The sequence below is a fragment of the Cupressus sempervirens genome, chromosome 10 (genome assembly GCF_028749045.1).
Source record: "Cupressus sempervirens isolate cs-2001-9-10 chromosome 10, ASM2874904v1, whole genome shotgun sequence".
Lineage (NCBI taxonomy): Eukaryota > Viridiplantae > Streptophyta > Pinopsida > Cupressales > Cupressaceae > Cupressus > Cupressus sempervirens.
Genome location: NC_143127.1, coordinates 488,574,424 through 488,598,468, shown reverse-complemented (window position 1 = coordinate 488,598,468; position 24,045 = coordinate 488,574,424). Strand labels below are relative to the sequence as shown.

At 36.0% G+C, this 24,045-nt stretch overlaps 1 protein-coding gene across 1 annotated transcript in view; it reads right to left on the bottom strand.

Moving 5' to 3' along the window:
• Positions 1 to 273: 273 nt before the first annotated feature.
• MGT9 (magnesium transporter 9) overlaps positions 274 to 24,045 on the bottom strand; it is an 80,202-nt gene continuing 56,430 nt past the window's right edge. Inside the window, exons 8-11 of the mRNA XM_089807420.1 lie at positions 2,194 to 2,238; positions 2,058 to 2,087; positions 1,077 to 1,196; positions 274 to 937 (exon numbers count right to left, since the gene is read on the bottom strand). Of these exons, the coding sequence (XP_089663546.1) occupies positions 851 to 937; positions 1,077 to 1,196; positions 2,058 to 2,087; positions 2,194 to 2,238 (282 nt within the window). The 3' untranslated portion in view covers positions 274 to 850. The remainder of the gene's footprint in view (positions 938 to 1,076; positions 1,197 to 2,057; positions 2,088 to 2,193; positions 2,239 to 24,045) is intronic.

Here is a 24,045-nt window from a genome sequence, read left to right as displayed (position 1 = left end):
ATATCAAGATTTATATTGACGTGTTTATCTGGATACTATCTAGATCACAATAGCGAAAGTAAGAAAATTGTATTCTCACCCATTGCCTGTAATTTACCAACACTTGGATCTGTTGATTTCAACTCTTTTGTAAATAAAACTCTATTATCAAGGAATCACAATAGTTTTACCATGCATCTTCAATCACTTTTCTAGAAAAACTGAATTGGATAATGTGTTAGATTTATAACTCAATTTGATATAAAGGTTACAATTTCGAATTATCACAATAAGTAGTCAACAAACTGGTAAGCAAGCCAGCCCCATTTTAATACTTTATTCTCATAATTGGTAACTATTTTTCCTCACCATGTAGTCATTATATGGTTCAGTCCAGTTCACATTCTACATAACTCTAAAACATAGATGCATCGTGTTTGAAAAAATATTTATAGAATAGACATGAACTCACATACATAAATCATGCAGCTGATGCTTGCACCAGAGCCAAATCTTAAACTTAAACAATGGAAAAGAATAATAATTGGGATTAAAATCCTTTCTCGTTATGAGAAACTCAATTGATACTTGAATACGAGGCTGTTATCTGATTCTTCCAAAACAATCACCAGCAAAACCACTGCTAACCCTTCATTGTGGACCAAGAATGATGTATGGAAAACATTATCCATGTTTATTAGGATATTGGCCATCTGATTTGTTCTTTAGTCTACATTGTTCATTTTGATTTTGGCCATTATGGCTTGGATGATAAAGAAGACAAGCCAAGCCGTTCCAATAATCACCCAGGCTTTGCCCATGTTTTTTGGATGAAAAATATCCCAGTTTTTCAATTTTTATATGCCTCCTATCAGGTTCCAATCAAACCTTTGTAACGAGCATAACTCATGATTAACGAGAACATTGCAGCACAAAAAATCCCTGTAAGCAAAACCACCTGTTTGTACAAGCACGCACACATGGTAGCAATTGGTTAATGGTTATTTAACATAAAACAAGGTGGCTCAGGCCATAAATTTGGCAATGGCTTTTCAAGAAAAAAAAGCTGAAGATAAAAAGGTTTCAGGGCTCCTTACCCATTTGAACATATATCCATGATTTTCGTTCCATGGATACGGAATATTCACTCCGAATATTCCAGCCACCAAGGAGTAAATAGAGACAACTACTGTTGCTGAACTTAGCACCAACTCTAGCTGGAAGACAAAGTTCAGAAAGAGTTAAAAGAAGTACAGATTCTTTCTGTAAATGAAAATCAAAACAATTTAACCAGCTTATAATAAGCTAGTAATCATATAGTCATACTACATTTATTTCATTAAACAGTCACTCACAATAATTAGACCTCACTGTAACCAGAAACCCTAAAACTATGAAGCATTAAATATCATTGCAATCATGTTGTCTTTACTAGAATCCAGAGGACTTTCCTCTTTACAAAAATTCATACTTCAAACATTTCATGAAAAACACAATCTTACTGATTGGTTGGAAAACCTAACATTAGCCAGCAATTGCTCCTCTACATGTCAATGACAAGCAGAAGGCAATGACATGGAGAAAAGAGCGAATAAAGAAATTTAATATTTACTTAAAGAAAAGCAAAGAACGGCAACATGGTAGCAATAAAATTGATATACACATGTACAATTAACTCATTATTATGTGAAAATAAAAAACAAATTTCCAAACAAGCAGCATAAAATTTAAAGAAATAGAAGAGAACGAAAACATTCCTTTACCACTCTTATATTAATTATAATTGAAAGTTGCCCCTTATCACTTCATTTCCAAGGACATGAAAATAAACGAAGTTATGCATGCAACTTAAAGGACAAGTACTTGTTACCCAAATTAAAAATCCAAATGCTGCCTTAACATGATAATTGAAATGAGATTGCTAAAATAAGACTGAGTGTCAACCAAAGATCAGGAAAGCGCATTAACTGAATTTGAACTATTCAGCAGGGAAGCAAATAAGAAAGTATGATCAATAGTAACACCACCAACATGAAATTTAACAAGAAAGTTTTATCAAGATCTCAACAAGTTATTACCTGGATGAGCTGATTACGATGATTGTCAAGCTGCAAAACAAGAATAGAATCCACTGGTTGTTAGCATTTAAAGGTATAGATGTGACTAGTCTATGGTTATAGTTTTGGTTTTTCCCAAAAGCTAATATATGGATACCTGAATATTGATATAGTCTTCTGTATCATCTATGTACTCACGGAGCTGCAAATGGCAGACAACCATTTAGTTTTCATGTGATAAACAAAAATATATAAAATAAATGCATGTGCCCTTGCACACAACTATGTTGATAAATGATATACAATTGTGCTTCAAGAGATTAAGCCGTCTATTTGCAGATTCTGGAATAACTCAAGGAAATATTAAATAGGTTTTCTCATTGCACAATTTCAAGTCACTTTGAGAGTCAAGGATGTAGTTCTCCATTACCCCACTTCAATGTTGCAACTCAGACATTACTCTCAACACTCTAGTTTGTTCAACAAGTCACAACAAAATGAAAACTGTTGATATTTCACAGATAATAAGGAAATATAGATTGAGGTAAACTAATTGAAGCAAAGGAAAAACTAGAATAGAGAAAAGAAAACAAGATGGTAAAATTGGTCATTAAAATGATAAATAACAGATTCTCAAAAAAAACTGAACATTTCCACATGAAAAGGATTGTGTAACAATGAGAAAGAATAGGTTGAAATAAATAATGGCAGAGAAGGAAACTAGAAGAGAGTAAAGCAAACAAAATGGTAAAATTTATCATTAAAATGATAAATAACTGATTATACAAATAAAATAAACTGAAATTTCTGGATGAAGAGAATTCCAAAGAGAAATAAGATATTTATCAAAGGTGGAACTTTCAGCAAAGGAGAGGAATGAGGTACACAACATCAGTAGACACAAACAACAAACTTTCAGCGACAGGAACAAAGAAACTTCCATTGGTGGCAAGGTTTCAAACGAATGCCACATTAGTAACCAAAGAAAAGTGCCCAGATACCTGAACAATATAAATGATGGCCCGAAAAGATGAGATAACCTCAATCCACAACCTAAGTAACCGATGAAATCCTTCTATTAATATGAAGTCTGTCCACAAAATAAGAAATGTATAAACTGTAGAATTACATACATTCCTCTTGTAAAACAAACATATAGCTAGTGTATTCTTTTTTAAAAATGGTTATCAACATGTGTTATTTTCATCAGAACCTTGGACATGGCTCATATAAAATGCATCATCTTGTAAAAATTAATCATACGCAAATGCATTCAGATTATATGCTTCTCGTATTGACAACAACCTACCAGTGCATCCATATGCTGCATGATTGAAGCCAGAAACACAATTTTTTGTTGAAATTACTACAAAGAGAACCCACATGACAAAGCCACTGTCAAGAAATCTAAATGTAATTTTCTTAACACAATTATTCCTTTTGGACTGTCTTTTGCAAGATTTCCCAATTACCAGTCCATGGATGCAAGCCTATGGACCACTAATACGAAAGTGCTGTTTTTATGACATGCTACTAGCAAAATTAATACATCCCACAGAACATTTAGAGACATGAAAAGAGCAATTCAGTCCAGTCTGGGGTGTTATGCTTCATCAAAAAATTCAGACAGATTAACTAGAATACCTCTTGGAATCAACAACGTAAGGTAACAGTTACATCTTACATCATTCCAGACAAAAAAATATTATTATTTGGCTCTTCTATACCCTTAAAATTCGATGCTAGGCTCTCCCTTCTGGTATTGTCAAAATGCAGGGATAGTGCATGATGCCATAACCAGAACATCATTCCAGACAAAAAAAAATATTACTATTTGGCTCTTCTATACCCTCTGAATTCGATGCTAGGCTCTCCCTTCTGGTATTGTCAAAGTGCAGGGATAGAGCATGATGCTATAACCACAAAAGTAAGCAGTTGGTGAGCCAGAACTGTTTGATTTATTTGCCAATGTTGATAATAAATATAGGTCAGGCAGGAGGAAAAATGAAGGAAACTAAGGAGCAAACTCAACTAAGCACATTGAAGTCGCATAAATTCAGAATAAGCATAACAACGTTTTAACCACAAAGCACAATATTGCTGCATAGAAGCTGCAATCCAGTTGTGGACTGCAAAGATATATCAATATGAAAAGAACGAAGAATTATTTTGAAAGGGATTTCTTCACTAAAAAATTTGGGAATCGAATTAGTGGTAAAATTCAGAAGTTCTAATATTGGTAAGGCATTCACCATATACATCAAAGACCCTTATTATAAGAAATTAAAGCTAAACCCAGATTTCAACTGATCTTTGACCACGCAAATTAACAAATGTCAACATTTCATTATTTCCAATGCCATTTGTTACATCCCAATTTTTGACCTAGCTTGAAATATAGCCGTTGAGGTTCACATGAAGTCAGTTGGCAGTTTAATTTGATATAATTTAGCGAAACGGTAAGATAGTTAGTCGTTATGATTTCAAGTGAAGATGACATGCTAGTTATTCGTTAATTGCGAATTCATGGAGTTAAGATGAAAGGTTAACTGTTATGATTTATGAGTAAATAATATATAAATTAATTTCCAAGGATTTCCTTGCAGGAAGCATGTCGAAGGGGAGAAAGCATTGTCAGAAAAGAATTAGGCAGGGCATCATCATCACTGGGCAGATGGGTAAAGGATCTAGCCAGAATACGTCCGCGGGACTTGCATGAGTTGTTTAATAATTTAATTAAAATAATTGGGATAAAATATTAAACGTATCTTAAAGGATTTCAATTTATCTTTCATTATGTTATTTAGATAATAATTTGTATTCATGCATTTAATATAAAATGTTTCAATAATTTAAATAAGTGATTGCAATAATAATAATGTTTGGTTTATAATATTTGAATTATATTATCTTACTTTTAATCAATTTAATTTTTGACGATTTGAACCTTTCAATTATTTTATATAAACACAAAATGGCACCCTTACATTAAATTTCTAATCCTATAAAGCCACTTTGTATGTACATATTTTTAAACTTAATTAAGACAATAAAATAATATAAAATAATATTATCAATTGGACCCTTCATCTTTCCTCCCCTTTTCATTTTCTTTTTCCCTCTTCTCATATTCGTTCTTTTAAAAATTAGAAGTCGAAAGGAAAATCTTGTAACGGCAGGAAGCCGTAATGTCAGGTTTAATTATATTTATATGCTGGCCTTGTCGTCTATCGGGCACCTTTGATATCCATCTCATATTCATTTGCAATACGTCCATCACCCTGCTCAGTCACAGTATCTTTTACCCCTGAATACTCATGTTCTTGAAAATCTAATTGTCCGCTGATTCTGTGGAAGATCTGAAAGAGGCAAGCTGAGCAAAGAAATAGTGAACCCAACTGTAGAGCCGTGGGTCAAGTAAGGAAGTGTTTTCAAGTTCTTCTTCCATATTTCAATCATAGGTTTTGTCCTTCCTGAGTCAGTTTTGATCCAAATCTTAATTAATATTTAACACAGTAATAATCTTGTTGTTTTTCCTTACGTTCTGAATACTTGTAAACGCCTTAGAATCTGTATACATGGTCTTATTATGCAGTTTGGTGTTAATAATGTAAGCTGACTATGAAAGTGTTAAAGCTTAAATAATGTTTTATCTTCTTTCTCCAGTAGTACCGATTGCAATCACTTTGAAATTTCTTTTAATATAGAATAATCCATTATCAAACCATGCATGCCATAATCTGTAGATTTTACCTGAAATGTTTTACTTCAGATAATTATGTTTAATCAATATTGTAGACACCTAAAAATCCTTTAGAAAATAAAGTATTTTTATTTTCTGAAAAATTCCCGATGACATCATCATTAATTAATTAATTAATTTTTATGCCATTAAATCCTTTTATCTTAATTAAAAATATTTAATTAAGGAATCCCTCCCAAAAATGTTTAAATCTTATTTAAACATTATTTCCTTATTTATTAATTATTTAATTAATAAATTGACCAAAAATCCTAAAATAAATAAAAAATTTATTTTTTTCCCAAAAGTTGGCCAATTTCCTTATGACCAATAACCTCTTCCAAAATCTTCTAATCCTTCTTTAATTTTGATTAAAGGCTAATCCCATCATTTCCTACCCCTAATCCCAACTCAAAATATTTAATTAAAATTAAATATTAATCCTCATGTTTATTAAAAAAGTTTTAATAAATATCTCCTCAACCCAAACCCTTGAGATAAATAAACTTTATTTATCCTCAAAACCTTATGAAGTTCTAGACTCTTCTAGAAGGACTTTATCCTCTTCCTAATCCTATCTCTAAACCCCCTTTTTAGCTTAATCCACCCCATCCACCCACACTAACCAAGTTTAGCTACTAACTCACCCACCCTCATTAAATGCCATCCACTTGCATATCTCTAACATCCCTAATCTAATCCTAAAGCCAAGCCTAATCCCTCCCTAACCTTGTCACATTCCTTAAGCAAGCTTAAGACTTTCCTAAGCCAAGCAAAGTCAACAATCTCAACTCCCTCCAAAATATCCCAACCACCCAACCATAAATGCTCTTACAAGGCCATAAAGACTCTTACAAGCCTATTCATTGCTCTTACAAGCCATTTATGAAGGGTCTTTATGAAGATATTATCCCTTGAGCCTCCTTTGTTGACTCATCCTTGCCCTTCCTTCCATCCACTCACCTTGTGACATGTGTCACTCCCTGATTGGTGCTAAACAAGCACAATCCATATGCTCCCCTTTGAGTGCATCCTAGCCCTCCTTAAGCTTTCATCTCTCCTTGCATCCTAGCCCTCCATCCCTCAAGCCCTTTGCCTATTTAAGGAATCCTCTCCCAAGCCATTTTAACACAATCCATGAAGTAAAGTTATAATGCTATTTTGAGAGCCAAATCCATACTAAAGCCATCTATCCACACCAAAAATCCACAATCATCCATTGAAGCCTTTGGAAGCATATTGAGCATACATCCTATCTATTTAGACAAAGCTACTCAACAAGAGAGCTTCTTATTGAGAGAGTCCATTAATGGCTCATATTCTCAATTGAGAGTTCATCTTAGTCTATCTTGAAGTTTATGAATTTTGTTTAGTTTGTAGAAGCTTTATTTAAATTTGGTTTCTATTAGCATACTAACATTGCTCATATACATTTTGGCACGCCCAGTGGGACCCCGCATGGGTCATCTTCATTAGCTTTTTTAGTCAAGTTTTTATGTTATTTGCTGATTTTGGCTAATTTTTCTTGTCTTTGTGATTGGTAGGATTGCATAAATTGGTTTTGTAGGTCCACATGAGCATGAAGAAGACAAAGGAACTCATAATCTATCTCATAGTGTTTGCAGATTTTTCAAACTTATAGGTGGACAAAGAACTTGAAATTCTTCTTCCTCTTCTTGTCTATATTCTTCTTATTCCATCTACTTCTTCTTATTGTGGGAGTTCTTGGCCATTTTTTTTTAAGGAAGCAAAATCATACACACTTCTTTTTAGTGCTTAAAATGAACCCCCAAATCATACTTAGATCTATTAAAAAATTAAAAATTTTCAAAAAAGAAAAAATCTTTTAACAAGTGAAACTAAACCAATCTAATCATTTGCATCCTTGCAACATCAAGGTTTTAGATGCATTCATGCAAAGTTAGGAACACTTTATTTTTGGGAATTTAAAAAGAACTTCAAGTTTCCATTTCAAAAGGTTCAAAATCAACACTAAGTGCACACTAAAGTTCTTTAAAAAAAATCTCATGAAAACTAAGAGTCCTAAATGGTTGCCAAAAATTGTCCTAAAAACTTTGTTATTTGTTCCAAACAAATGTCTTGTTGCAAAATCTTGAATGTTTCTTAGGTTTTTCATGCATCAAAACAATCTAGGAATATCATTTTTGGGCTTAAAATATGCAAAGTAGAACACAAAATCTTGAATGAAAACCAAAGTCCAAAGAGTCATTTTCACTTTTGAGTCCAAAAACAATCTTGAATGATCTAAGGTTAAAAAAAAGCACTTCAAAGTTCTTAAAACAACACACAAAATCTCAATCTTGAATGCTCAAAAGAAAACACTTGAATGTTTAACCACTTGTCTTTGAATGCATGTTGCTAAAATCAAACTCCACTCACTTGGATTTTTAGTGGTGTTTCTAAAAAATTCCATGAATGCGCATTAATCTCGTTCACACTTCATTTGGGCATAAAAATTGAACAACTATTGACGTGGAGGGCCTCCTGGCGCGCGCTTGGCAATCGAGTTTCACACATCTTTGTTTTGGGCTTAAAACAAACTCACACTCAATCTTGAATGCCTAACAATCAATGAACATCGCATGGTTTTGATGCATTTTCAATAATGCTCGCATTTCTTATGTTGACGATTTCTCGATTTTCATTATGTTGACGACGTTGTCAAGTTGGAATGAACATTGTATGTCCTAATCACGAGTGTCTTCAATCATAGCTTACAAAATTTAAATCATCAATTGGAAAAGAACAAGCGTGTTTTTTAGCCCAAGATCATCCAAGTCTTCTCTCCCCTTGTCGTCTTTCGAGGCCATCTTGGGTGCATAAGATTAGAATCCAAAATCTTGTCTTAGCTTTTTAGGAGGCCTGCTTGGGGATTTCATCACCCCTTGGGACGACCTCAACTCCAGCGTTCCGGCGGAGTATAAAGATCGGGAGGTGAATCCAAAGACACCTCTCTTGGGATCAAAATTTTGTCACTCGGGCTAAGCCTCAAGGAACTTTATACCCTTGAGAAGTGAAAGAGGAGAAGTGGGTTACCGCTCCTCTCGGCTGTGTGACATCTTTTTGATTTCATCTATGGATTTGGGCCTCACGTACCTTGCGTATATCGAGGACTCCCTAGCTATAAAAAATTTCATCCTTGTAGAAAGCTTCCTAGGATGTTGGTGTGTTTGACGTGCTTGCTCCAAAATTTTGTCTGCTTGTTTGTTCATAGCTTTTGAATGAATGTTTGCCAATTTTGGTCGAAATCCCAGAAAAGCAAAAATCTCCCAGCTCAAGGCATACTTAGCGTAGTCTTTGCCTCATCAAAAAATCATCCAAGCTCCCCCGCTACAATCGAATCTATCTAGTTCCTTGCTTTAGAACAATCCCAAATCCAAAGTCCATCCAAATCATCCCCCCCCCAGCCAGCTAGTAGCCCAATCCAAAATCACACCCAAGCCTTTAGAGAGTTGTTGTCATTCTGCTGGAATTTGCTATCCAATCAATCCTACCAATCAACCAATCTCACCAAGGTTATCCCTTTGACAAAGCATTGTCTAGGGTAATCCAGCTTTGTCACTTGTATCCCTCATCACCTTGAGCTAAAGGTTGGGATCCACAAGTGGTCAATCTTGTGTCATGCCATAGGATCACTAGTCTATCCTTAAGTTGACACAATCACCACGAATCTTGCACATAGGAAAGCAAAACTCTCACTTTTTGACAGCATGCCCTTGAAGTCTTCCATCCACAGGAAAGCCAAAAATCTCCAGCCAATCCTCCTTAGGTCTGTCATACAGCTTTGACTCTCCCTAGGAAATCTTTCATCAGCCAATCCAAAATCTGTGCTTAACCCAAATCCAACCATGAGCTTCCGTGTTCATCCATATGCAAGACCCCATCCCCATCAAACTCATCATCAAAGCATGAAGTACCAATCCTATCATGATGTGTTTGGTCGCATTGTCCTTGCTCCCGCTACCTCCTATTCCAATGATGATGAAAATCTTGTTGACTATGACGGGTATATTGAAAGCCTTAGAAACATTCCCCCAAGCATCCCCCAAAATCCAAGAGTTATTCCAAACTATCTAGTCATGCCATCCGATATTCCAGCTTCCCCTCCATCACCCCATCAACCAAGCTTCCAATCTTCCACCCCCATCACACTAGCTATTCCTGTCAATCCACCTCCACCTTCGACACACGAGTCTCCAAGGAATCTCCTAGAGGAAATACAAGAAAATTTGCCTCCAACAGTCGATAAGCCATGTCATCTAATCCAACCATGTGAAGTAGTCAGTGATGAAGCTTCCCCATCTATAATATCACCTCCATCTCCCATAGCTATCATCTCCATACCATCCATCAAATTGCTTAAAATCCTTCCACTTCCCACAAGCATCAAAATCCCACCACCTATCAAATCCCTCCAAATCCTATCCACATCACCTCCAAGCATTTCCCAAATCTCTCGTAATGACCCTTATGCATCCATCTTCTACTCACCCATCTCCACTACTGAATCTCCCATCTATCCATTCGCTGCCTTTGAAGAATCCATCCCTTCACCTCCTATCACACCATCCACTCCAAACCAATCTTATCAAGATCCTGCCCAAAAGCATGTTGACATCCCCCAAAGCATAAATGAAGATATCATTGTACCATGTCTTCCATCCATAGTGCATTCACCATCTCCTCCATCTCCAAAACCTCGAGCCATATCTCCTCCACTACAAGATATCTTGTCATCCCACAAGCTACATCAAGATCCTATCCTTCCATCTCCCCTGCTCCATGCTTCCATCTTACCACCTATCCAAGCTATTCCACCATCTATAATCTACCCTCTTGGTTCACTTACATTCATCCATGGTGGCCCTCTCTCAGCAGAAGAATTAGGAACAATATCTCCCCATTGCAATACACCTAATAAATCACTTCTACCATTTTCTGCAAGCAAAAAGTTTCCTCAGCTTGTTCAAATGCTCAATCGATGGCATTATCAAGGTCAAGGTTTAGGACCACAAGAGCAAGGAATCAGAGAGCCTATTATTGCACAAAAAAATCTAGGATTTCATGGTCTTGGATATGTATCCAAAGGCTCAACATCTAAAGGTGTTGGTACACCACACCCCCAAACCAAGCCTATCTCCAAGCCCACCATGACAGCCTGCCATCACTCCTTCAAGAAATCTTATGTCATCCCCCCTCCACCATCTTTGCAACCCAAAACAACCTACCATATCCCCCCTTCATCCGCTAAATCCATTTTGGGTCCCTATGTCCCAAAATCTACCATCCTCCATCCTCCTATTAGCCATCATAAAAATTCTATTCCATCCATTCCTATGCAAGATCAACAAAGGCACATATCAGGGCACATCATCCATCATCATCCCCCTACATGCTCTTTCATATCCTCTCCATCTCACAAAGCTTCTCCTAACCATCTTCCCAAAGCTTACCACAAAAATGTAAATGCCAACTTCAAAATGCATAAAGCTAAAAATCCACATCCTAGGCAATCATATGTCTATTCTAAAAGACATACTCCAAAAAGGCAAAATCCAATCAAAGAATGCAAAACAATGCAAAAGCCTATGAAAAGAAAATCCAAAACCATGTGGATCCCCAAGAAAAAAGTTGAAACCCAATGCATAATGGCATCCACCATTGCTAATCCCCCATCTAGTGACTCATGTCCCCCATCTCCTAACTCCATCTTGGGTGCCTATATCCCTAAGCACGCTTCCACAAATCCTCCATCACGCCCGCATCTACCATCTATCCCCTATATGCTCTTTTCACACCCGTCCCAACATGTGCCAATGTTGCTCTTGCAAGAATCCCCATCTCATGCTCCTTTCCAACCTTTTCATTCCTCCATCTCTTACCATCAATCCCATCTAATCCAATCTATTGCATAAATCACACATCCAGTGTACCAAGAACTAGCAACAAAATTGAACATTCCAACAGCTAGTGAAAAATCCCAAAAAAGCCAAAATAGCTGAAGAAAGCCAAAATCATTCCAGCTAAGTCCAAAGTCAAAAAGTCAAAAAAGAAAAGAAAAATAAAGTGTCCACTGGTGAAAACTTGGCAAATCAAGCGCCTTGGACAAGTACCATGATGAAAACTTGGCAAACAAGCGCCATGCATAATACAGCCATCCCCGGCTTAGCCTATCACCCTCATGCTTTTGGTCATCTCTTGACATCCAAATCCATCTTCCAATCTATCCACCTATCCTCCATCCTCCAGCTTCCATCTCACACAATCCACTAATCTTATGCAGCTTCAGCCAATCATCTCAGCTATCATCCATCTCCCTAGCCCCCTCAGCTTTTTCCATCCTAGCTTCAATCCTATCACATCCATCACAAGACCTCCTTCCGCATGTTATCTTCTGATTGGGGGCACTATATTCCTTGGATATCTTGTCTTGTCCATCCTCCCTTGTCATTGGTATCTAGCTCTAGGCTATCCTCATGCAAACCCAATGTCATCTCTTTATATCCATCATAATCCTAGCTATCTACCATCCTATCCATCCATCTCATCCTGCTCCTCTAGCTATCCTTGGTCACAAAATCTCTCATCATCATTGGATGCATCTTGCCAAATCCATATCTTTCGCTATCACCCCACCCTTAGCTTTCGCATCTTGCACAACATCGAACCATCCCGCTATCCTCTCATCCTGAGCTTTTTATCCATCTGTATCATACCTATCATTGGTCTGTTAGCTTGTACCATATCTTGATTAGCCTACTTGTACATATCTTGGTCCATCAGCTTGTACATTCTCTTTAGCTTAGTACCATTGTATCTATCCAGCGTTCGTGTCAGTTCATCCTTGGTCAACATCTTGCACACATCGCACACTTTGGTTAGATATTCCAATGCATCCTTTAGCTAGATTTCCTATCACCAAAGTGTTATCTTTCTTAGTTCAGCTTGCCAGACGCATCACTCATCCAAATCCACTAGCTTAGGTGCTCTCCGATAGGTCCTTGCAGGATATAGCTTTCCTCATGTCTGATCTTGGTCCGTTAGTACCTCATCCTACCCATCTCGTTGGCAAACGGTTCTCTTTTGGATTTTCACTTTCTTTTGATTTGGGATCTTCCCTTTTGAGTATTGAAGTATCTTTTCCAAGCAATCTCCTTGTTCCCTCCTCAAGGTTGCCACGATCTTCCATATCATGGTATACTGTGAATGGGGCAATTAGAGCGTAAGGTCTTGATCATGTCTTTTGCTTGTTTTCTTTTTTGCTTGTGGGTTACCCAGTGTCGTTTCCACACTGCTTCCTCTGGGATTCATGTGTGATACTGGGGAAATCCTTGCGTGTTTGTTTTGAGTCAGTTCGTCAGTCCTCTGGATAGTTGGTGAAAAGGCCTTGATGTTCTTGGTAACCTTGGCAATTAACCAACAATCCTATAGCAAATCTAGTGCTCAAATACATGGTGGTACTTCTCTTTGAAGTATCCCCCCCGCTCAAAAAGCTTCAATGGTTTTCCTTCATCTCCATTATCCCCCATCCATATCCAGCATCCATCTCTCCTACCCCAGCTTATGCATCAGTATCTCTTTGAATCACTCATCACTCTTAGCTTTAGGGATCCACAATCCTAGTCTTAGGGATCCACCAATCCAAATCAATCCACCAAGCCTCATCTTTCGAGATCCACAATCCTAGTCCTAGGGATCTCCGAAACCCATCTTCCACCAATCTGACTCTTTGAAATCCTGTTGCATCAGATTTATAATCCCCTCATCCATCTCCCTATCCTGGATTCTTTTTTATAGCGCTCTGCTCCTTCATCCTCCATCTTCCCTAAGGTCTTAAGCTTGCTTCCTCTTGTGCCTCTGATTCTCCCTTTATCATTCTCTCATAGTAAGAGTTTGAGCTAACTAAACCTCTTCTCTTAATCCAATTTGAGTCTCCTTGCTCATCCCAGATTCTTGTATTTTTCAAGAAGCCACCAAGCCTCGCTTTCTCTCCCCGCTGCCTTCTTGAGGGGGCATCTCATAGTCCATTCTCTCCTCTTCTGCTCTAGCCTTGGGCATCTTATTTTCTTATCTTTGATGTCATGCCACTTGCGGCATCACATCAAAGAGGGGCAAAATGTAGACACCTAAAATCCTTTAGAAAATAAAGTATTTTTATTTTCTAAAAAAGTCCTGATGACATCATCATTTATTAATTAATTAATTAATTTTTATGCCATTAAATCCCTTTATCTTAATTAAAAATATTTAATTAAGGAATCCCTCCCAAAAATGTTTAAATCTTATTTAAACATTATTTCCTTATTTATTAATTATTTAATTAATAAATTGACCAAAAATCCTAAAATAAATAAAAAATTTATTTTTTGCCCAAAACTTGGCCAATTTCCTTAAGACCACTAACCTCTTCCAAAATCTTCTAATCCTTCTTTAATTTCGATTAAAGGCTAATCTCATCATTTTCTACCCTTAATCCCAACTCAAAATATTTAATTAAGATTAAATATTAACCCTCATATTTATTAATTATGTTTTAATAAATATCTCCTCAACCCAAACCCTTGAGATAAATAAACTTTATTTATCCTCAAAACCTTATGAAGTTCTAGACTCTTCTAGAAGGACTTTATCCTCTTCCTAATCCTATCTCTAAACCCCCTTTTTAGCTTAATCCACCCCATCCACCCACACTAACCAAGTTTAGCTACTAACTCACCCACCCTCATTAAATGCCATCCACTTGCATATCTCTAACATCCCTAATCTAATCCTAAAGCCAAGCCTAATCCCTCCCTAACCTTGTCACATTCCTTAAGCAAGCTTAAGACTTTCCTAAGCCAAGCAAAGTCAACAATCTCAACTCCCTCCAAAATATCCCAACCACCCAATCATAAATGCTCTTACAAGGCCATAAAGACTCTTACAAGCCTATTCATTGCTCTTACAAGCCATTTATGAAGGGTCTTTATGAAGATATTATCCCTTGAGCCTCCTTTGTTGACTCATCCTTGCCCTTCCTTCCATCCACTCACCTTGTGACATGTGTCACTCCCTGATTGGTGCTAAACAAGCACAATCCATGTGCTCCCCTTTGAGTGCATCCTAGCCCTCCTTAAGCTTTCATCTCTCCTTGCATCCTAGCCCTCCATCCCTCAAGCCCTTTGCCTATTTAAGGAATCCTCTCCCAAGCCATTTTAACACAATCCATGAAGTAAAGTTATAATGCTATTTTGAGAGCCAAATCCATACTAAAGCCATCTATCCACACCAAAAATCCACAATCATCCATTGAAGCCTTTGGAAGCATATTGAGCATACATCCTATCTATTTAGACAAAGCTACTCAACAAGAGAGCTTCTTATTGAGAGAGTCCATTAATGGCTCATATTCTCAATTGAGAGTTCATCTTAGTCTATCTTGAAGTTTATGAATTTTGTTTAGTTTGTAGAAGCTTTATTTAAATTTGGTTTCTATTAGCATACTAACATTGCTCATATACAAATATAAGAACAATGTTCAATTTTGAATACCAAGAAATTTCATAGGCTGTAAAGTCAGAATCTTAAAAATAGGTTCATGATATAATGGTTCAAGCACAGATACTCTTTAACTTTTGTTGCATTGTTATAAGATCTAGGTTTGATTCCCACAGTCTATTTTGTTTGGTAGCTGATGACCCGACAGGCTTGGTATTTTTTCAATATATGTTTTTGCATACTTTTTTGCTTCTACTAAAATCAAATTGGATCTTTATGCTTGATTGAATAATCGTCTATCCAATTACTGAAACCAATATAATACAGACTGAATCGGGTTGATTAGTAATAGATTTTCTAGTTCTTGGAAACTGCCATAAAATCATAGATGTTCTTTATTCATAAGGGTGTATCAAATCATGTATAAGAGATATGGAATTGCAATGATAACTGTGAACAGATAATTCAGTTTAGAATGTAATTCATACCCTGCAAGAATGAAATTATTATCACGAATCCAAACACCATGGAAACTCACTACGTGATATGGTAAAGAGGAGTTAAATAATTAGACATTCAAATTTTGAGATCTTTTAATAACATAATTATATGATCATGGTTTGTGAAATGTTGGATGCATGTATAATTGCCAGAACCGGTTAATCTGAGAATTCCTAACACCTGGGGCTCACCCAGCTGTGTAGTCAAGTAAAAGGGTGGCGAGGTGTAAGAGAGGAATCGTCATTAGTATAAACCAGTATCAGTTATGACATTTCTATATTTATCATTTAACATGAATTAATTAATAGCTCATGCATATTCCTATTATGATGATCTCCTGCTACCAAGTCCTATGGCGTGTTTATATCTTGAAGTTCAGTGGATGGTAAGATGTTCCCTGTCAATTCCGGGTAGGGAGGGCCTTTCTCGTTAGAGATCGTGTGGGGATATATTATGGTTTGAGGTCAGGTGGTTAAGCCCCTGACAATGTTTCACCTCTCTCAAGATGTCGGATATGCGTCAAATAGAGATAAGCCATGCATTCAATTGTTTATCGGAAATAGGTAATATCATTTTTGTTTATGAGAAGGTAAGATTAAATTGAAGTATCTCATTGTTATCATCATTTTTACTTTCATATAAATGAATATTGAATAAGAATTTATCTAATCTTAAGAAATTGTCATAGATAAGCAATTGGAAGGAAAAGAAAATCCGAAGCCCTAATTGATTGTGTGACAACTGGAACCCTAATTGATACAGTGGTATTGGAAGCCCTAACTGAATCCGTGGTATTGAAAGCCCTAGTTGAATCCATGGTTGCAAAAGCCCTAAATTGAATATGTTGTCGCGAAAACCCTAGATAAAATCCGTCATCGCGGAAGCCCTAAATTGAATCCGTGGTCGCGGAAGCCCTAAGTAGTAAAGCGGTATCAAAAACCCTAAATAAACCAATGGTAATTGATACCCTAAGTGGTAAGATGATATATGATGCCCTAATTTAAGTTATAGTGGTATTTAGTTACATTCATCAAATGATTTTTGAGATAGCAGTCGATTTGAGAAATTGTTATAGTGTATTTGTGGACTAAACCAAGTGGTTGCAGAAGCATACTTAGATGATTTTCAGTCTCAGTTTTCTGAGGTATGTGATTTCAATTTCTGAAGTAATTTCATTAAAAGGTATTTCAAGTATTTAGTTATGAAATTTTCATTTAACTGACTTTAACGGTAAATCTTCTTCACATGAACATGAATGATGTAACTACCTTCTTATGAAATCGAAGTTATAACTGTATTCTATGCTTATGTTAGATGTTAATTTAGACCTGGAAACATGGACAAAAGCAAGATGATTTTTATCCATCACAGCCCAAAATGACTTTTTTTTTGCTTAATAAAGCTAGAATGAAGATTTGGGGCCAACAATTTCTAGGGCAGTCTAGAAGCAAAACCCTCATCACCTAGCCCAAATTGAATGCTTGTGAGACCACACAAACCTTCAAGATACATGCATATATGCTCCCCGAGAATATAGAAAGTGCCTCGTGAACATTCACAAATCGCTTCTTTTGGACCAAACTTTTTAGGCAAAAAAAAAGAAACTTTTTAAGTTTGTTAAAAAAAATTGATTTCGGACCAAATTCTTCCAAATAGCTCCCAGGTTCATCCACTAGAAAGAGAATGCACTCAAAAGCCTGTTGAAATCCACCCCGATTCCTCTATCAGGATTAGCAACAAATTTTGTCTGCATAGCAGAATTACCTACGAATTTGACAAAAACCCGAGTTTGTGCAATATTGAGCTAGACTTTGCTAGGTATAGTAGTGAATCTGGTAACTTAGCTTTAATAGCTTGAAAGATAATGTTAGCAATAAATACACCATCCATCACCTCCCCCAGACAATCAAATGCTCTCAAAAGCATTGCCCTTTTAGGGACACTACAATAACATTAAACTTTCCATTCATTAAAGATGACACCCCTATGCAACCCACAGATACTTTATAGCATAGATGGAAAACTCACTCAACAAAAACTTGCGAAAGCCCAAAAAAAAACTTGGGAAAAATTGACTAAGGGAAAAACTCAAGTTCCTAAAAAACAGGTTAAATGTAATTTAAAATACATCTTAATGCAAAATTCAATGAGAAGATGCATCCAATGAGTTAATCAATGAGAACACAAAAGAAACAAGCAGAATTCAGATATATATAACTGCAATGTGGGTACAAAATCGCATTCTCATGCAAAATGTTGATCGCACAAAGCAAAATAATAAATAGTTTCTATACAACTAGAAGTAAATACATCATTGCAGTTAGTTTCTATAAAACTAGAAGTGAATACATCCTAGTAATTAGTTTCTATAAAAACTAGAAGTAAATACATCATAGCAAAATAGTCTAAGAGTGAGTTTGAACAATTTTGGTCTGCTAGAAAGTAATGCTTCTCTTGGGTGTGAGCAAGTGGTTGAGCTAAGTCTGTTAGTACTCAGGCATATAGAATTGAAACCGAGAGATTTATGAGAAAATGAGTTAGAATCATTAGAAAATCCTTGTTCTAGCTTCAATTTGACCTCAAATAGCCAGGAGAGGTTGTGGGAGATAACATTGGTAAAGGCATGCTAAATCCTAAAATTTGGCTAACCCTGGAATTTTTTTAAAACCACCAAAATCTAGAATCTGCATTTTAACTCCTATGAAGTTGAAATCTATCTCAAACATCCTGATAGTATTTATAAAAATTTAACTTAAAGTATAAGAAGGGAAATATTTCTTATACTTAAATGCCATATTTGTGTAAATCCTTTTGACTCTAAGCTCAAAAAATGACTAAATCCTCCTAAAAATAAGAAATGAGCTTCAAAAATGCTACCTTTTTTCTTATAGACGCAAAAAAAAATGCTGGTAAGAGTTTCTAATATAAAATCACCGATTTTTCAGCAAGTTTTTGGCGTGGTTTTCTAAAAACTCGCCCTCCTTAACCTATGAGTGTTTCTCTAGAAAACTCACCGAGCTGGAAAACTCGGCGAGTATTCTGCGATTTTTCCACCTATGTTTTATAAGTTTCAAGAACTCTACAAATTTCACCTATTGTTCCAATAGGAACAGGCCCTTGAACCCTTTTGGAGCCCCATTAATTGCTTTCACCATTTTTTACCAACATGGGGAATGGGCAACATTGAATACCAATCCATTTGCATGGACACATCTCAATATATGCTGTATATAAATCTCTCGAGACTCGTAATGATATTTTATTCCCAATAGTTCCTTTGATCTCTTATGTGTACAGCCTACAAGTTCTTCCTTTAAGTGCGGAAAAAATTTGGTGGTTTTATATACATTTAAAATAAGAAAGCAGTTGAAGAGGCTTTATCACTCAAGACCCTTTCCTTAACAAAGGAGAGATGATGGCCTGCTTTTTAATATTATTTTTCTCTCTTCAATATATGCCAAGAATTGTGGTTCTGAAGTCCCCTTATTAATGTCTTGTGCATGGATCTTGTGCAAATGGCCTTTCCCTCAAATGTATGAGTTTAAATATTTAATTTTGCATTCATTACAAATCCATATGTAGCCCCACCACCTAACAGCTACTATACAATTTCAAAATATTCCAAAAAAATGACACGTTGAGTCTGTTTTGAAGTGAGATCAACTTATAAAGCTAGAACCAACTACCATTATACTACCTAAACTAATGAGCTCTATTAGAAACACGTTCAAATATATAAATACAACTTAATAATTAATTTGTTTTAAACAATTACAGAAGTGTTAAAGATACCTATAGAAGTGAAAACAAACTAAAACAAGAGAATTCATTAGTTAAAAGATGAAGTTAATAAAAAAAGTCTACCTCTTTGAAGAAATCTTCCTCTACGATGTGCTTGACAACTACAAGAAATGAGCTCTAGCAAATGTGTAGGAGCAACAAAACAACCAGATTGAGATGTTCAACTATCAATCTTCAACTCTATTCATGAAATGGAAAATGAGAAAAGAAGTGCAGCAGTAAAGAATAAAAAAATTATTCTTCATTCACAATATGACAAATGAGTTTTCATTTTCCTTTTGGATGTCCTCAATACCATGTTTTAAGGTTCAGGAGAGAGAATTGCAATTTTCAGTGATTAAAAATAAATAAAAAATTGGCAAGATGTGCCAAATAGACATGGCTCCCCACCAAATTCCCCCCATGTTTGCCTGGGACAAACACACAGGCATTTGGCCAAATCTTGCATGGATCCGCAAGCATGCCAGATCAGGAATGACCTCTGAATCATACTGGTTTGGGACCACCCAGGTTCTCATGAACTGGAATGTAACATAGCCAAAAATCTCTTACAATTTGCATCATGAACAGACAAAGATGAGACGAAAAACAAGGGAGAAAAAAGTATGGCCATGTCATTTGAGCAACAAAAACTATAGGGACAGCTATGCTATAGTTTGTTCTCGTCTTCTATGGATAGATGGATAGGAGGTAAAAGGTTGTGAGACTATAACTTCATCCAAGGAGGCTGAGATTGTTGGAATTGATTGTCAATGATGTCTGTTATGTCCCTTTTTGGGACATTAGAAATCACTTAAATAATTAAGTTTTGTCACATTATATCAAATTTAATGACAACAACATTTAATTATTTAATTAAGCAGATAAAGTTTTTTATGTAAGTAGAAAATTATTTAATAAAGAAAAGTCACTTTATCATTTGAAAGTGAAAAAAAATAACAAAGGTCAAGTGGTGGGAAACTCGAGAGTTCTCAAGAGAATGCTATAAAAGTAAAAGGAGATAATTATTCAGAGTATGTTCAGGATTATTGAATTAAATTGAATCTGGTGCATTTGTATTAGTTGAACTTCTGAAGACAGCCCTTCTGAAGTTGATTGAAGGGTATTAAGATAATATCTTATACTTTTTATAATAGTCAACTACTTGTCTATAGTCCGTCTTTCAATCTAGATAGGAATGTTTCCTATCCCGTCTCTTTTTTCTTCAGTCCAGATAGGAATGTTTCCTATCCTGTCTCTAGTTTTGTTTCTAATTCTGTCTTCAGTCTACGTTGTTTCTAAAAAGAAACAAGGTCCTTGTAATTCTTTATAAGGAACACATTTGTTCCTCTGTTTATAAATCAATCATCCGGAAATCCGTTAATCTGCCAACTCTTCTTGAATCTTGTAACATGGTATCAGAGCTATTACTTAAATTTTTTCGAAAAAATTTATAATTTCTTCGGGAAATTATTTGTTTAAATTTTTTCAAAATTATTTCTGTTGAATTTCTCTAAAACCCGCTTAGGGTTTTCAGCCTAGGGAAATTCCCGAACTCGGGTCTGCTTGTGTTTGTTCAGCACACTCTAGCCCCATTCGTCCATGCACATCGATCCTTGAAGAAAAATCTGCCATTTTTTATCAAGAAATCTGAAGTTTTTTCAAGCTTTTTTCAGCTAGGACCGTTTTTTTCGAAACCCTAATTTTTGGGGTCGAAAAAATATTTTTCTTGCAGATTTTTGGTGGGTTTTCCGAGAGCTCAACTGGGTTGTCGTCCGTTTTTTCTGGGTGCCTCGATTTTCGAGCCAGCAGATCCAAAAAACGACAGCAGATTCCTTTTGGGTTTTTCGAGCTCTCTTCTGGGTCATTCTCTGATTTTTCTAGGTCATTCGTATTTTTGCCTCGAAGAACGTGCCTTCACAAATTTTCACAATTTTTTATTGAAAAGCGTGCCATGGCATCCTTGACAAATATTCTGCTCGAACATAATTCCAAATTCAATGGTCGCAATTATGGAACCTGGAAGCAGCGCATCATCGCAATCTTCGAATATCGAAACACCGATCAACTTGTTCTAGGTGTTACGCAGCGTCCGACTTCTCCGGGTCCTGATCAAGATACATGGGATCTAAACAATCGAGAGGCAGTAATGCTTCTCAAACTATCCGTAGCTGATGACCAACTTTTTCAGATTCCATCTGGCAAGACAGCTGCCGAAATCTGGACACATCTAAAAGGTCTTCATGAGACTTCCGACAAGAGCAGAGCCTTCTGAATTTGTTTCTGTTTTTTTGGGTTTGTTGATTTTCTCCTCAAAAATCATTTCAAGTTGTCTGTAATACGCAAGGTTGCATGAGATTCTGGGTTTGTTGATTTTCTCCTCAAAAATCATTTCAAGTTGTCTGTAATACGCAAGGTTGCGTGAGATTTTGGGTTTGTTGATTTTCTCCTCAAAAATCATTTCAAGTTGTCTGTAATACGCAAGGTTGTGTGAGATTCTAGGTTTGTTGATTTTCTCCTCAAAAATCATTTCTGTAATACGCAAGGTTGCGTGAGATTCTGGGTTTGTTGATTTTCTCCTCAAAAATCATTTCAAGTTGTCTGTAATACGCAAGGTTGTGTGAGATTCTAGGTTTTTTGATTTTCTCCTCAAAAATCATTTCAAGTTGTCTGTAATACGCAAGGTTGTGTGAGATTCTGGGTTTGTTGATTTTTTCCTCAAAAATCATTTCAAGTTGTCTGTAATACGCAAAGTTGCATGAGATTCTGGGTTTTACTGTTTTTCCCACAAAAACGAAGTTTTGTAAATGCAACTTATTTTGAGTCATAGCACTCTTCTGGCAAAGCTTCTTGGTTTCAGCATTCTGTAGATCCAAGGAGGGTCTCAATTATCACAAAATGTTCCGACATCCGTACGTTGACCATTAAGGGAGGGTATTAAGATAATATCTTATACTTTCTATAATAGTCAACTACTTGTCTGTAGTCCGTCTTTCAGTCTAGATAGGAATGTTTCCTATCCCGTCTCTTTTTTCTTCAGTCCAGATAGGAATGTTTCCTATCTTGTCTCTAGTTTTGTTTCTAATTCTGTCTTCAGTCTACGTTGTTTCTTTTAGAAACAACGTCCTTGTAATTCTTTATAAGGAACACATTTGTTCCTCTGTTTATAAATCAATCATCCGGAAATCCGTTAATCTGCCAACTCTTCTTGAATCTTGTAACAAAGGGTGGACGGAAACCCACTCTTCTTGGGAAGTGGATTCACTCGGAGTTCACTACTGTGCTTATTTGTAGAGGTTTGATATTAACTAGACAGTGTTGTATATGGTTTTAAATTAAATGAAATATTATTTTCTAGATGCTTTATATATTTCTGAAATTGGTATTCTGTGTACACTATTCTGGGGGTTGTATGTGTTCAAAATATTTAATTCTGAGCATTACAGACAAATGAGATCCGACTGCATTAGATTCTGAATATTTCATCACAACCATAATGGTTTACTGTAACCATGAGAAGTAAACATCAAATATTTCAATAAATAATCTTCTTATTGGGCTTCTGTCTTTCTAAGGTTTGATGGACACAACAATCTCTCATATTTCACCAAGCACTATATTTTGGGAGATGTACATGAGTTGATATTAATATGTGAGTGCTCCACTGCAGATGGGAGATACTGGACTCGCCGTCCTTCATATCCCAACTTATTAAATAGGTGCAATATCACACACGATAGATGAATAAAATATTGCACAAGCAGGTATTATTGGAGTCTTCTAGAAAAATCAAGATTGCATTTGGATTTGGCCAACAGATAATTAGTTGGAGTAACAGTTCATTGTTTCACCTACTTTTGACATTTCATTAAGTGGGCTCCCAGCAAAAGAAGAAAGTAAATGGGCTCCCAGCTAAAGAAGAAAGTAATGGTTAACATTTTTTCTGTCCTACAAAAAACAAGTCTAAATGTCTTTGGCTTTGAGTAAGGAAAACTACCAAATAAAATATTTGAGTTTCCCTCTCCATTCCAAGCTAAATATGATCACCTAAAAGATCTATCATAAATAAAATGAATAGAAAAATTGCTCTCAACAATATGATCTCTAAAAATTGTCCAAACTAATGACCGTATGACATGGTAATCCAATGATCCAGATCACCAGATAATACATACATAATGATTAGTTAGGAAATATTACAATTTACATTATTCGAAACTTCCATGGGGTTGCATCCCCTCAAAAGAAAACCTGTCTCCCCCGCATAAGTATGTTTCCAAGTCTCGTGGACTTGGTGGAAACTACCCACACAGCACCACCATCTCCATCAGAGACATCATTGTATTCCATGCTTCCATACTATATGGCACATGCCAGTTGCAGCCTTTAACATTATGAAAACTAGTTTGCCTTTCATGAGGCATTCAAAGGGATATTATATTGCAGCTTTTTCCTTGAAGATCTTAATTCACCTAAGTTTGTTCATCT